Genomic DNA, 14,526 nt, shown 5'->3' on the forward strand with positions numbered 1-14,526 from the left:
CTGGAGGGCTTGGTCTCAATGCTGCCACAATAGGTTACAGGACTGGGAACACGCCAGGTTGGGATACCGGTGAAATACAGTTAACCCCTGGGAGACACAGCAAATGGCTCAAGCATCAATCAGGTTTTTCTTATTTGCTTGGCTATTTTGGAACATCTCCTGACTTTCAGTAATTTGCTCTGATTTTGAAAGCTTTCCTCTTAAGAGAGGCATAGCAGTCTTGCTTTTAACTCAGACATCAGAAAAATGCTTTTTCAGCACTTCATTTCTTTTACAGCCATCAACATCTGGTCTGACACATCCGTCACTTGTCCGATACGTGTCCCATCAATAGTTTTCCTTGCAGTCTACAGACTGTTGCTTGCAAAACAGATCAAGGAGACAAGTGCTTATTTACCTGTTTACCAACTGAGCTAGTCAGCAGCAAGGAGTCTCAAGCTACTGCCATATCTATAAACACAGAAAATGGTGAGGTTTAAAACCATTCTGGCAAAACTTAGCATTATCTATATATAAACAAGCTGCATATGGCATTAACCTTGCAAGTAATATTCACCAGAGTAGAACCAACATGCTCTAAGGTTTTTTCCATTGATATTCAGATTGCTGCTTCTGGGGTTGCTTCATGTAAAATACTTATTCTTTATCTTATTCCTCCCACTGCTGGCTTTTCAAGTTTCTTCCTGCAAATGTTACAGCTTTTGAAACCATCTGAAAGAAGATTCTGGCATACAAGTCCAAACTTTGACAATCATGGGGTGCAAAACTGTCTCTCAATATACCATTTACATTACCTTCCCCATAAACTCCCTACAGTCATTATAACATTAAACTGATCTCCATAGACAGAACTGAGACACAGGACTAGTAAAAAACAACCCAAAACCCCTTACTTAAGGATAAACATTCCTGTAAATTCCAGTTAGGTATCCCTTTTGCACTCAGTTTCACCAGGAAGTACAAAAATGAATTCTGCTGTGCTAATTTTTAACTCACAACAGAAACATCTGGTCCATTTAACCAGGAAATATCTTTAGGTTATAGGTCAGAATTTATGCCTCAGACATTAACCTTTATTAGTCATCTCTGTCAAAATCAAATCAGCACACTACTGTTCTGAAGTTAATCTGTTTAGACCCAAGGTTTTTAGTACCTGTCATCCAAGCAGGTGGCAGGACCAGGTACCTTAGAACATGATGCCCAAGATGCCATTACCTGACCAAGAATCCATAAAAGTTTGTGATGAGCAATGTGTACAAAATTGACTAGAAGAAAGAAACAGAAGTTGTTACCTACAGTGCACTGAAAGTTCATTTTAGTTTGCTCCAGTTAAAAAAAAAAAAAAAAGAAAAAAAAAGAAACAATTTCAGGAAGTTATCTTTGTTTATTCAATGGCTGGTTTTCTGTGGCACTCAGAGCGTTACCAGGCTTTTCAGGGCGTCCATCGGTGTTCTGTTTTTGTTTTCGTCTGAGACAGAGCTCTATAACAAATTCAGCTGCAAATGCAGCAGTTGCAAAAAATCCAAATACCTGTGAAAAGGACAGAAATATGTGATTTCAAAATGCATAAACAGTATTTATTCTAACACTGTTTGGAAACATTCACTGTACCATTTTATATACATTAATAACGCTTATAATATTAAGATTATAGTCCTCCTTAAATCAATAGTTTCATTTAAATTAGACACAGATCAGAAATCATAATTCTAGCACATTGATTGGGGAAGTTTTTACAGTTGTCATTCTTTTAATCAAGTGTGAACCTTATACTGTGTTCTAATCAACCTTTAATAGCAAAAGTATATTAGTTGCATTGCCAAAATCAGTTATTAAAGTAGCATATAGCAGACTATTTATCCAAGAGAGGGCTGCTGATTGATGAGAGTAAATGAAGAATAACACACAGAAGATGAAGAAAGATAAGATCTGCAGAGCCTGGGTCAGCAAGGGAGAATGAAATGACATTTTGTGAACGACATTTTGTTACCAGTCATGGCAAGATGAGAGGTGGTAAAGAGAAGGCAGCTTTTTTCAAACAAGGAAAGAAACATATGCATTATTCTAACTCTACCTAAATTTTACACAACTGTTTTGGACCAAAGTAATTTGACATTAATAAGTATTAAATCACAGTCGTTTTTATTTTTTCTGTACCAAAAAAGCAAAGCTGACCCCTAATTTATGCTCAAACTATTAGGTCTAAATAGATCTACATCACATAAGATGACTGTACAGAAGTGTGTATCGCTAATAGCCGATGCTGCCATGGAACAGAATTATCTTGCTTTCTTTTCCACATCAACTTTCCAGCAACCCTGAGGAATGCCTCAGGTAAGTGAGGAATTTCCTGAGGTAAGTTTCTGGAAGATGTGAGAAATAGCTAATTCCTCCTGAAACATCACAATGCACTGAGCTCTATTCCCTGCCCAGTTTCTTCTCTACAAATTGAGTGAAGTTTAGAGGGGAGAGAAAATAATATACCAGATAAATACAAAGTAAATCTTGCCATTTTAAGACTTACACATGCAGCAAATTCTTCAGGCTCATTGCAGGTTGCAGAAAACAGTATTGATGCTGACAGAAAACAGGCACTTATGACCGGCACAGCCCAAAAATTCTGCAAATACATATAAAAATATATATATAATTTAACTGCAGATAGGTTACCTAAAAAGAACGAACATCATAACAACAGCTGAGTTAACCTGCCTGTGAATTATGTTTTGATACTTTGATGGTAGTGGAAGCTTCAGAAAATACATTTTACAACTAAATTCCAAATGACATTCAACATTACAACTATTTAAACAGCATTATCATCTATTTAAAGGAGTCTGCCTTTTTTTTTTTTTTTGTCTTTTTAAAGTATTTAATTAATTTCATCTAACCTTTTTTCACCATCAAATTCAAGCTCAGGACAACCATGGTAGCTTTATTCCTTATATAAAACATTTAAGAAACCAGAAAACTGTAAGTAAATGTGCTCATTCAAACCTTTTGCTACACTCCCTTATCTGTATCCTCACATAAAGACACCACTGTTTGCTCTGAAGGCACATAGGAAGGGACACTTGTGAGAAGGAATAACGTTCCTACTGACTTTACAGAGCAACTTTCTCCCACTGCTGGATCATCTGAAGCACGAAGCCATAAACTGTAACTGTAACGAGCTATGATTATTGCCAAAAAGGAAGTAGTCTACACTCAGTAGGAAAATAGATAGGGTAAACTTTTTAATTTTTTTTTTAATTGCAAGCATCATGCTGGTGGTAAACTGTATTCCACATGCGTACAGATCAGCAATGGCTATGCTGTAGTACTAGCAGCATTAATGTGGAAAGACTTTTCCACACAAGTCCCAAAATCCTGCAGGTAGCCAGCTTTGACAAATATGACAATATAAACTCTCAAAGTTGGCTCATTTTTAAACTATAAGATACTTTATTCTACCCTTTATATGGAGAAGAAAAGGAGATTCATTTTGCATAAGTTTTTTACTCAACAGCAGACTATGCACTTAGAAGAAATGGTTTGTTTTTCCAAAAAAAAAGTTTTCTTACCAGTTTCTGCACTTTATCTTCCCCCAGTGATTCATACAAATCAGTGCAATACACATACAGAATCAGGAGGCTCAAAAGAAAAGCACTGCAGCTTATGAATTCAAAGAAGTAAAGTCCACTACAGTTGGCGCATTCTTCCACGAGTTCTTCACAAACAACAGCCACTAAAGAGAAAATCTGCAAACAAATAACATGCTTGAGTTGGATCAAGTCTCTAACATCTTCAACAAACACACATCGCTGATACCAAGATTAATAAAGCTAGCTGTGACAAAAACTCTCAATCTACAAAGAGTTTGGTGAAGTTCCACACTATTTTCTTACAGACAGAAATAATTATACAATGACATGGTTTACACTTGGTTGTTAAAGGTGGTCCATAAAGTACACTCAGGTAAGCTGAGCACACAGCCAAACAGGGGCTTCTTGATTAGACAGACAAGATTCCTGTTTTGTGCAACTGCCAGTTTGAAGGAGATGAGGCAGCATGGAGAACACACATCCTGTAAAATGCTGCTGCTTAGGACATACAGCTGCACTCAGTTCTGAATGTATTTGGGTTCAGGGCAGTGGGGGAAACTGGACAGCCCTGACACACTCAGCTACCTCCCTAAAAGTTCACAGCAGATGTTACCTCACTTGATAAAACTTCAGAGGAAGTCCACGAACCCAACACTCACATGTTTGTGACCCAGTAATGACAGAAGCTCAACTGCTCTTGTAGGAACTGAAACCTTACACTCTGTTCAAGTGTGCTGGACAATGTTTAATCTATGCAGAGCTCTATCTTCACCTTCCTGCCCACAGTGTGTTTTGAGAAAAGAACATGCCTTACTTCCTATACGGTCACCATATCCCTGCTGCTGGATTTTCTACTGTTTTATCATACAAGAAAGACTATTGCTTTATTTAACCATTCGCTTATTTTGGTCACTTCTTGCTAGTTCCTTCATCCCATAAATAGCATCATTTCCTTCATCCCATAAACTTGGCATAGCTTTACAGATCTTCATATAAGGAGTTCACCAAATTAAAATGAAACCCCAAACAGGAATCAGACTGGGTCATAAAACTGAGACTGATATGAGAATGACATGTATTTTTAATAAGAGTATGTGGGCAATAAAGAAGTTGACAGTTCTTTGTTAAAAAAAAATAAAAACCTAAATTTAAGATTCAGAATTTTTCTTGGAAAATAAACATCAGTTTTGGTTTCAGTTTTCTCACAGTAAAAACAAGAACAACAATTTAGCAGTAGGGAGTGTAAATTCCCCTTACTAAGAGAGGTTCAGAAGAGCACTTTGGAGAACCATGTTTTGGAAATGCAACAATATAAAGTAAACAGGAGCTCAGAAAGAGAAAGAATGGGAGCTGGGAAACATCAATAGGGGAAACTATCAGGCCTCCTCATGCTTCCTTTCTCTCCCACACTGGTTGACAACACAAACTTCTCAGCAGCCCTTGCACCTAAGCCAGTGAACTACAATGTCCAGGAATGTTTTAAACTCTGACTTTCCAGTTTTTATGGTTTGGGTTTTTTGTTTGGTTTTTTTTGTTGGTTTGTTTTTTTTTTTTCATTTCAAAACATGGGCTTATAACTGCATCCATTGACTTTCAATTTCACATTTTTCACAAGGTCAGCTATGAGATAGCACTGTACATGAAAACTTATCTCTTTTATAAGCACTGGAAACAGAAAGTCATCACTTTCACTTGGGCTGAAACAAAGCAGAAAGAAAATAAACCTGTCCTTAAAAGAAAGTATGTGTCCAGATAACCATAATATGATCTAAATAGCTGAAAAAAGCTTCTCTACTGAGTGTACAAGTTGAAAAAAGTCCCACTCAAAGAGCAGTTATAAAGGGTTCAGTGTCAAATAACTGAGATTTACCAAGTACAATCCTGTGTGGGACTTGTCCAAGTCGATATTCAATTTTTTTATTAATAAGCTGAGTAATAAAATAGAGTACATCAATTTAAAAAAAGTTGGCTTGAAGAACTTTGAGTAAGTGCTTTGATTAAGTTAATGTATCAGCAGGACACTTATAAGATGCCAGAATCTGCTTGGATTTCTTAACTTGCTCTTTGATATCACTTTCAGGAAAAAAAAGGTATTCCTCTGTTGTCCTCCTGCCACCAAAAATTAAAAATTTTCAACACCAAAAGCACTGTTGAAGAAGCACTTGTTTTGCATTTTTAAAATTTTGTTATTAGTCATGTCTGTATATACACCAGAAATTAAACATCTTCATCTGTCTCTTACCAGCAAAAAATTATTCATTGACACTGACATTACTGTTGGAAGTTTCTAAACAAATGTCAGTTTCATAAAGATTTAACAAGTGAATTGCTACAAAAGAATTTAACAAATGAACTGCTACGAAAATAGAGCAGATCAATGAACTTGCCAGCAATCCTGTGAAGATGCTTGGCATCTGGGAGGTACTGAGATTCTCTGTACAAAATCTTCTTCAGGTAGATATTAATTCTCTATTAAGTTTGCACAGTTCAGGCTACTACAGAACATTAACAGCTCAAAAAGGAGCTGATTTTTAAGCCTGAATTACAATTTTCCTTTCCAGCCAGGCCATTTTGACTCAAGTTAAACAATAATTGATGACAATTTGTCCTGCTTTAGGTAAGAATTAGTTTCTACCTCAATCTTGGCACAATACACATTGTGCCATTTACCTTTGTGCTGAATTTGAACCAGTCATGGACTAACGAAAACATTCCACCTATTTAAACAAACAAACAAAAAACCAAAAAAAAAACCAAAAAACCCCACACAAACAAAACAACAACATCCTAGAAACCTGTGCAATAACATGACTCCCAGCATCCTTTGGGCACTCATATTTGTGACTTTTAGCAGCGACATTTTCCTTGTTTCATTTGCTCAAAAGAACTGGCTAAGGTTACAGAGCATGCCATTATTCATCTGAAGAAAAGTGTTTCTTAGGTCTAGAAGCCAGTTTTCTGCAGGTGATTTCAGAGTGTTTTATAAAACCCTTGATCACCTCTACAGTGAACAGAGCCCACTTTCTGATTGCAACACCCTGTTTAGCAGTCCACCCCAGCAATTATCAGGGCATAATCCCAGTAACAATCACTGTTGTAACACAAAGCCAGAAGGTAATGACCATCACTGACATTTCCAAAATCAACTCTTTCCCGGAACAGGAACCTTTTACTGCAAAGACAGAGGCTTCCAACTTCAGGACTTTCCAGGGCTTGTTTAAAGTGTTTTGACCCAGACCTCCAGATCTCTGCATTTTGATAAAGGTTACAAAAAAGGAGGGAAAAATGTTGGAAATTAGGAGGGTGGACAACTATAACTCCATTTTTTTTCTCTCACTGACTAATGGGTTCAGGCCACAAACTGTTGCTTATTTAAGAACATGTTAAGCAGCTATCCATCGTGTCTAGGATAATGATAAATTTTCTTTTTTTCTACTTAGAAAGCATTTAAATAATTAAACAGTTTAAGGCTTTGGTACATCAGTAGATTTGCCTATATAATCACTTATTTTATTTTAGTCAATGAACCTATTTATATAAACATTCCACTTGTTAGGGAACAGAACCCAGCAGATCTTGCTTTAACAATCTCCAGTAGATTAATTAAAAGTTTATGTTCCATTATATTTATTTAAAGCATTCTTGGGTGTGATTTTTGTTTTAAACACTCTTAGAAAACTTTATTTTTGGCAGTGTTACCACTTTACAAACACTAAAGAATATTACATTTCTGGTTGAGGGTTTTGACTGTGTGTGAGATGAAGCTTAAAACCCAAACGTCCTGTTTTCTGCAATGATGAAGTAACGAGAAAGGGTTGGAAATCACCTACAATTCCTGTAAGCATGACACATCTGACTAAAAAGCCACTGTGTTGGCTGCAAAATGTAGGCTGACACACATTTGCAGTCAGCTGCCCTTTACCACCAAGGGTTTCCCTCATTCCCTGCTAGTACATAAGAGTGATGCTCCCCATATCCTTACCAGCACTCACACTGGTACATTTTGGAAGAGCTCATCACCAAACACTGAACAGGACCTTGCAGCAGGAGCCCAGCTGCTTGATTCAGGAGCAACAATATGTATCAAAGGCAGAAAATAAGCCTTTTATTTCCTGGTGAGCCCAGGGCTGCCTGACATGAAGTGATGCGTCATGCAATAGGCCACCATGATTACGGGTTTCTGGTGCAATTTTTTACCACAAATCACGGGAGAAATAGGCTCCTTAATTTTATCACAGACAGCCCAGACTGACAGGCTTAGAATGGGCTACAGGAGCAGCAAGAGAGGAAGGTCTGGAGCTCATGACCCAGCAATGCCCTTCCCAGTTCTACTGCCCTATGGTGAAGTTCAACCAAAGGCTTCTTCCTCCTGTTTTCGTACAATGCGGCCCTCAGAAGAAGCCGCTACATTTCCTGCGAAGCTTCCCTCTGATTTTAGCCAGGGCGGGCGGTGTTTAAGGACCACGGCGGCTGCAGCACCGAGCCTCGGGCGCACGACGCGGGCACCATCCAGTGTCGGCACCTACTCCTGCAGCTCGGACACGAGGAAGAAACACTCCCACCACTTCCCCACCATAAACCACTTTGAACCAGCATTATAAGGCACCATGCCAGCTTTCCACCTGAGTTACAGGTCTGCACAATTTTAGTGACTCCATGCCCATGCCACGTCCTAAGTCAGGACACCTTCCCGGCGGAGCCTTTTCCGACAGGCAGAATCCATTCTCTCGAAGCCTGTGTGCGGCCATCTCCTCAGCCTGCCCTGGTTCACCGAGGAGTTTAATTTTTAAGCGGTAGGGGACCGTCCTAAAGGCGAAGGTCACCACAACACGCTCGTTTCCATCCCAGACTGGGGTACCCCCGCCCCGCCGGGCTCAGCCCCGGCAGCCTGTGAGTCTCTCCCCGGCCCGGGGGAGATCCTGCCAGGGGTGCTCCCTCCACGCCAGGCCCGGCACGTCCCGCACGGCGAGGGGAGGAGGCACTCACCGTCTGGAACACCTTGACTGCCAGCCGCCATCCCCGCAGGTGCCGCAGGGTGCAGCCCAAGGGGAGGCGGCGGGGCCTCTTCACCTCGGGTTCCGTGGTCTGGTTGTAGACGGGGGAGCCGTCCATGGCCGGGCCGGGGCGCCGGCTCCCAGCTGGAAAAAACCGAAAGCAAAAGAGAGGCCGGCAGGGCGTCTTCGCCTCCGGTTGCGTGGTCTGCTTGAAGGCGGAGCTGTACTCCCCGGCGGTGCCGGGCCACCGGCTCCCAGGTGGAAAACAGCTCAAGAAAAAGCTGGGGAGGTAGCGGGACGCCGTTGGTTGTGTGGTCTGCTTGTAGGCGGAGCTGTGCTCCCTCGCTGGGCCGGGCCGCCGGCTGCCGGCTGCAAAACACCTCAAGAAAACGGGCGGCAGGCGGCGGGACGCCTCCGATTGCGTGGTCTGGTTGTAGGCGGCCCGCTTCTCCATGGCCGGGCCGGGCCGCCGGCTACCATCTGGGAAAAACCGCAACAAAGGGGGCGGCAGGCCCCTTTGGGATGGGAACGGGAACGGGAAGGGCGAGAGGCCCCGGGGAGCCCGGGGGCCCCGGGGGGCGGCGGTTGCACCGACGGTTGGTCCCGGCGGGACAAAGGCGCTGCCGGCGGCGCCCCCTGGCGGCCGCGGGCGGGAGCGTGAGGGACGGCCCGGACCGCGGGGCCGCCTCAGGCCCAGTCCGGGCTTAGTTCGCCAACAGGAGTTTGGTAAGTAAAGTTTACACGAGTATTCACTTGTGACACGAGATTACGGTATCAAAAGAGAGGGGTTAAGACAAAGCTTTGCCTGGTTACATTCACATAATCAGTTAGATTGGAAAAACCCTCTGAGATCATCAACTCCGAACACCAGCACTGTGTCAACCACACCATGGCAGTGAGTGCGATGTGTTTAAGTCTTGCCTTAAACACCTCCACAGACAGTGACTCTGCCACCTCCTTGGGCAGCCCATTCCAGTGTCTTACACTCTTTCTGGGAAGAAATTCCTCCTAATGTCCAACCTTAACCTACCCTGGGTGCTGCTTGAGGCTATGTCCTCTAGTCCTGTCATGAGTTGTTTGAGAGAAGATCCTGATCTCCATCTTTCTACAACCTCCTTTCAGGCAGTTCTAGATATCAGTAAGGCCACCCCTGAACCTCCCTTTCTCCAGGCTAAACAATCCCAGCTCCCTCAGCTGCTCCTCACAGGAATCATGCTCCAGACCCTTCACCAGCTCAGCTGCCCTTCTCTGGACTCACTCCAGCACCTCAATGTCCTCCCTGAATTGAGAGGCCCAGAACTGGACAGGGCACTCGAGGTGTGGCCTCACCAGTTCTGAGTACAGGAGAAGAATCATTGTCTTTGAAGACATTCCTTGTTGTGAATGAGAAAATACTCATATCACCAACCCTCTTCTAATATATTCCCATACCTTAGCCCAGGTCAGCTTTTAAAAGTAACTATAAAAGTTTTTGTGGCCTACAGTAGATTGAACCTTCTATACGTAAGCAAAGGTGTGTTATGTTTGCTTCTATATTATTGATGTATTACCCACAGAGCTATTAGGGTCCTTTGTAGTCAAGTTCAATTTACTTGTTTAAATTCAAAGAAATGGAAAATTGCTACAGGTTGAAAAAGAGGAGATTTGCTTGCTTAACATTAGCTGTATAGGAGCAGATTGCCTGCTTAGGGAACAGGTCAGGCTGTTCAGATACTGCTTCTGTTTGGGAGCCACACAGTGCAGTGGGAATGTGCTACAGAGCCCCATGAGGCTGGGGCTACTTTTAGCTCTGGCAGGACACCCCCTTAACTGGGCAGATGCAGAAGTATGGGCCAGACCAAAGCAGCTGGGCCGTGCTCCCTGCTGAGTGTGTACCAGCAGGCTGTGTGCTTCTCCCAGTAAGAAAACACAATCCAGGGGAATACAGTGTCCCTAGACAGGATCATACAGACCTGCCACTGTCACAAACAATGTTTGGCTGCAGGAATTGGCTTGGGAGGCAAATGAGCAGGGCAAGTCCTGTGATTCCCAAGGCGTGGGCGTTTCCACTAAAACAAATGAGGTATCATCATGGGTGTGCCCCAGCTTCTGCCTGGGATTGGGGTGAGTCTAACATGGCTCTGTTGGCAGCATCCCAGACTACAGGACTGAGCAGGTAGGTGCAGTCAGGAACATTTGCTGTTCCTGCTTATAAATTCCCAGTGCCTTCACTACCTCTTTTCACACTAGTACGTTATAAATTAGATTACGTTACAGAAGCTGGCATCTCTCTTCTGAAGGAAATTTCTTTCTTGTCTTCATTTTTTCTTTCCTAATATTTCACAACTGGCTGAATAACTCAAAGCCACAAAGCATATGTCTAGGCTGTACTGTGGTCTGACAGAGACAGGACTTAACCAAGATAGAAGCAGCTGTCAGGTCTTTTAAGATGTTCAGTAGCATCTAAGGCTATTTTGTAGCCCTTCCCTTGTGCATCTTTAAAATGGCTTCATGCAGCATTGCAAGATTATGAATACAGATGTTAGTACTGAAGAAAACTGTCCTGAGGACAGACTGCTTTTCAGGGAGCCACAGAAACACAAAACAAGAGTACAAAAGATAAAATAGATGGCAACCTCTTTCCAGTTTCTACTGTCTTTAAGTTGGTTTTCCTGTTCAGGCCCTGTCCAGGAAATACATATCAATGATGCATGAATGATAAAGGTTAGCTTGCCATTTAAAGCCTAACTTATTGAGGCCAATTTATTTATTTTTTAATAAGAGGTTAAGGAAAAGTGAAACTCCAGCAAAGCTAGGGAACTGTAAGGTCATGTGACAGAGAAGGAATGAAAACTGGACAACAGCATAGCAGTTGATATCTTGAAAATATTTATAACATTACATTATGCTGCTCTTCACAGAGGTACAGCAGGTGTTCTTCACCCTTTTTTTCACTCTAACATTCCAGTATAGTTTTTTTCCTTTAAAGAGGGAATTGAAACAACAGTTACTGTAACAATAAGCTTTAATGCAAATAACAGTAACTGGCTGACTGTGATGTGATGGAAATTCCATTCCAGGTATACAGCTATTAATTTCCTTTTGGTTATGTGCTACACCTGGCAGTTTTACAGAAAAAGAAGTCATTCTTACCCTGCCACAGCCTCTGCTGGACTGGCAGGAGCAGAGCTAAAGGCAGGACATGGTGGCAGAGAAGCAACCCCACGGATAGATGCTGAGCTGTGGTAACATCTCCAGTCAGCCAGGCACAGAGAGAGACATCAGTGGAAGCAGATTAGTGATGAGTGACCTGGTTTTCTCCCTCATTACATCTCCTCCAAGACACCCTCCAGAGTGACCAAAAATCAATGCCAATGGAGAAAGCCCCCTCACCAGAGGAGATGGCAGTGTACACAGTATAGCTGTATGACAGTTGCCACTTTGTGCCCCCATGTTGAAATAATTTCCAAAACTGTGACTGGAGTTCCTTGAAACAGTTGAGTAAATGCCAGCTGCTGCAATAAGGGGGCTCCAGGCCACAGCTGCATTGCTGTTTTCATCAAGTGAGCCCCTCTTTGGCAAGGCTCTGTGTGCTGTGTTACAATGAAACACTACAGCCTGAGTCCCTCACACTCAGCACTGGCCTCACGAGTTCATGTTCTCCTTTCCTCACTTTCATAATTGCAATGGGTTTTTTTGCTTTTCTTGCCAGAAGGCAAGGAAGAAGGAAGTAGAAAAATGGGAAAGCAGCTTGGAAGCACAAACCACTGAAAGAGACAGACTTAGTTTCTTTGGAAGAGTGATGAGGAAGAGGAGGAAGTGTGTGTTACTGCACAATTCAGGGAGCTCCACTGAAGACAGCCTTTCTGAGGCACATCTCCCTCCTTCATTTTTATGTCACATGGACATCTCAACATATTCTGTTCAAGACTATCCCCATGTATTACATGAAGTAAATACAGGATGATTAGCTAGCAAATGGAATATTCCAAGTACTGCAACAATGAGCTCAGAGAAGACTTCAATGTGTTGCATCTGCTGAACTTTCTTTAGTGCTTGAGGCTCTATTTTTGTGCTCAGTATTGCAATTGAACTTCACAAACCATGACACCACACTAAACAGGCTTGAATGTGTGATTTTTTAACAGCTGAAGAATTAGCATTTTTAACAGCTATAACTAAGTATCCCTTATGGCACCAGAGATGAAATAAATCCCCACACTTTCCAAATGCAAGCTTAGGCTAACTCTTCTCAGTGGTTTTCTGCATGCATCTGCATGGCACAGAGAAGCATTAAGCCATGAGGTATTTGATAGGCAACAGTTCTGCTGCTGCAAGTGTCCCACTGCAAACTGTTTGCTCCCCAAGGAGAGACTGCAGCCCAACAGGCAGCAATTCTTGCATTTCAGAAGTATCACTAGAAATTTAAGGTTACTATAGTAGCTAGTCCATAAAACCTAAAAGCCATGTGCACGTTCCAGAGATTGTAATTTTCAGCTGAAAAATATGATCTAAAAATATGAAACAAAGTGGACATTTACTCAAAAATTTCAAGCTTAAAATTTGCAGAACAGCTTTATTAGAATCAGTATACTCAAAAGAACTGATGTGGGAACAGGTTAGAGAAGGAGGAAGAGAAGATTTACAAAATTCCCCTGAAATCTTTTCGTTTCAGTCCAATCAGCAACTTGTCTACATTCAACTAGCCCTGAAAGTCTAAAGGAATTTAGTTGATTTACATTGTAGCATTTTTTCAGTGTTCATACTGAATAGAATTTTAAAAGCATTGTTATTAAAATTGTGTCCTGTAGTTCTTGTATCACCTCTTTGCTTTCTGCATCTTATGTGTTAGTCTGAAACTTTGTACCCAACAGCACTAAAGGCACAGAAGAGTGATTGAGAGCAAAATTATTGTAATTTGTAATGTTACTCTTTCAAAAATTGGGGTAATCCCAAACCTAACCCCTCCCGAGCCTAGAGCAAGAAAGTATTCTTGCCAAACTAGCTTCACTGTTTTCACCCTATTTATTTATTTTGGTGCTTCACTTGATGGTGAAAGGAGAACAGGGAGCAGGGTTTACTGGCACTACCTTTTGTGAAAAGGGCTCCTTGTCACAGAGACTGTGTTTTGCATGATAGCTGTGGTAAATCCCACCTTAATTGTCTACTCTCACCAAAGCAGGAGTTGGGGGAACTGCATCTCAAGAGGAAAAAGCAACCAGCCCAGGAGCCTTAGTCTCATCAGAGGGAAACAAGAAGCCAAAGACATCAGGTTACACAGAAATATTCTCAGGTATTTTCCTTTTGTGGTAAATTTTCCCCCCAGACAGCATGAGCAGGCTGCAGATAGGAAGTGACAGTAGCATTAAGAAAATTTGAAGGAGGTAAGCAGGCTACTTTAGTCTTTTACAATGAAGAGGCATGGTAGGGGACAGTCTTTGTGTAAACAAGCATTTGTAAATAAGAATTTAAAAATCAAAACAACCAAAAACCTCCAAAGCTATAGGGGCTTAGGGAAAAACACATTTAGAAGCTTCAAATACACAGAAGTGACATCTATTTCAAGAAGTGAAATTATAATGAGTCATTTGTAAGGTTTTCCCCTGTCCCAGCCTCCCCAAATAAGGGCATCTGGTGTGATGCATTATATGGCCAATTTCCCAGCTTCATAAAGGGTTTTGTGTTTTGTTAGATGCTCAAAGTAACTAACCTAGAGACTGCAGTTGTCTTTCAAAAATATGGACAGTATCCACTAGTTTAAAATGTTGCCCTTAAAATCCAGTTCCACCCTAATGATACATACCACTGCAGTTGTGTGAGAATGGGTCCTGCTTTCATCATCAGAGGATCCTTTCTCTCAAGCACGCTCCAAATTCAGTTTCAAGTTTACATACTGAACCTAGACAACTGTTCTGATACTGATGGACGCCGTGCATCCATCATTAGAAGCCTAATTTTTTTCTTCCAAA

The 14,526-nt window shown here is 41.7% G+C and overlaps 1 protein-coding gene across 1 annotated transcript; it reads right to left on the minus strand.

Annotated features, from left to right (window-relative positions):
* Positions 1-1,364: 1,364 nt before the first annotated feature.
* CMTM6 (CKLF like MARVEL transmembrane domain containing 6) lies at positions 1,365-9,177 on the minus strand. Its single transcript, XM_054633650.2, has 4 exons — positions 8,571-9,177; positions 3,564-3,740; positions 2,525-2,620; positions 1,365-1,530 (listed from the first exon to the last, which is right to left on the minus strand). The coding sequence occupies exons 1-4, from the start codon at positions 9,030-9,032 to the stop codon at positions 1,375-1,377; spliced, it is 891 nt and encodes a 296-aa protein (XP_054489625.2). The 5' UTR covers positions 9,033-9,177; the 3' UTR covers positions 1,365-1,374.
* Positions 9,178-14,526: the final 5,349 nt, after the last annotated feature.

This window comes from Agelaius phoeniceus, chromosome 1, assembly GCF_051311805.1.
Source record: "Agelaius phoeniceus isolate bAgePho1 chromosome 1, bAgePho1.hap1, whole genome shotgun sequence".
In the NCBI taxonomy this organism is placed as follows: domain Eukaryota; kingdom Metazoa; phylum Chordata; class Aves; order Passeriformes; family Icteridae; genus Agelaius; species Agelaius phoeniceus.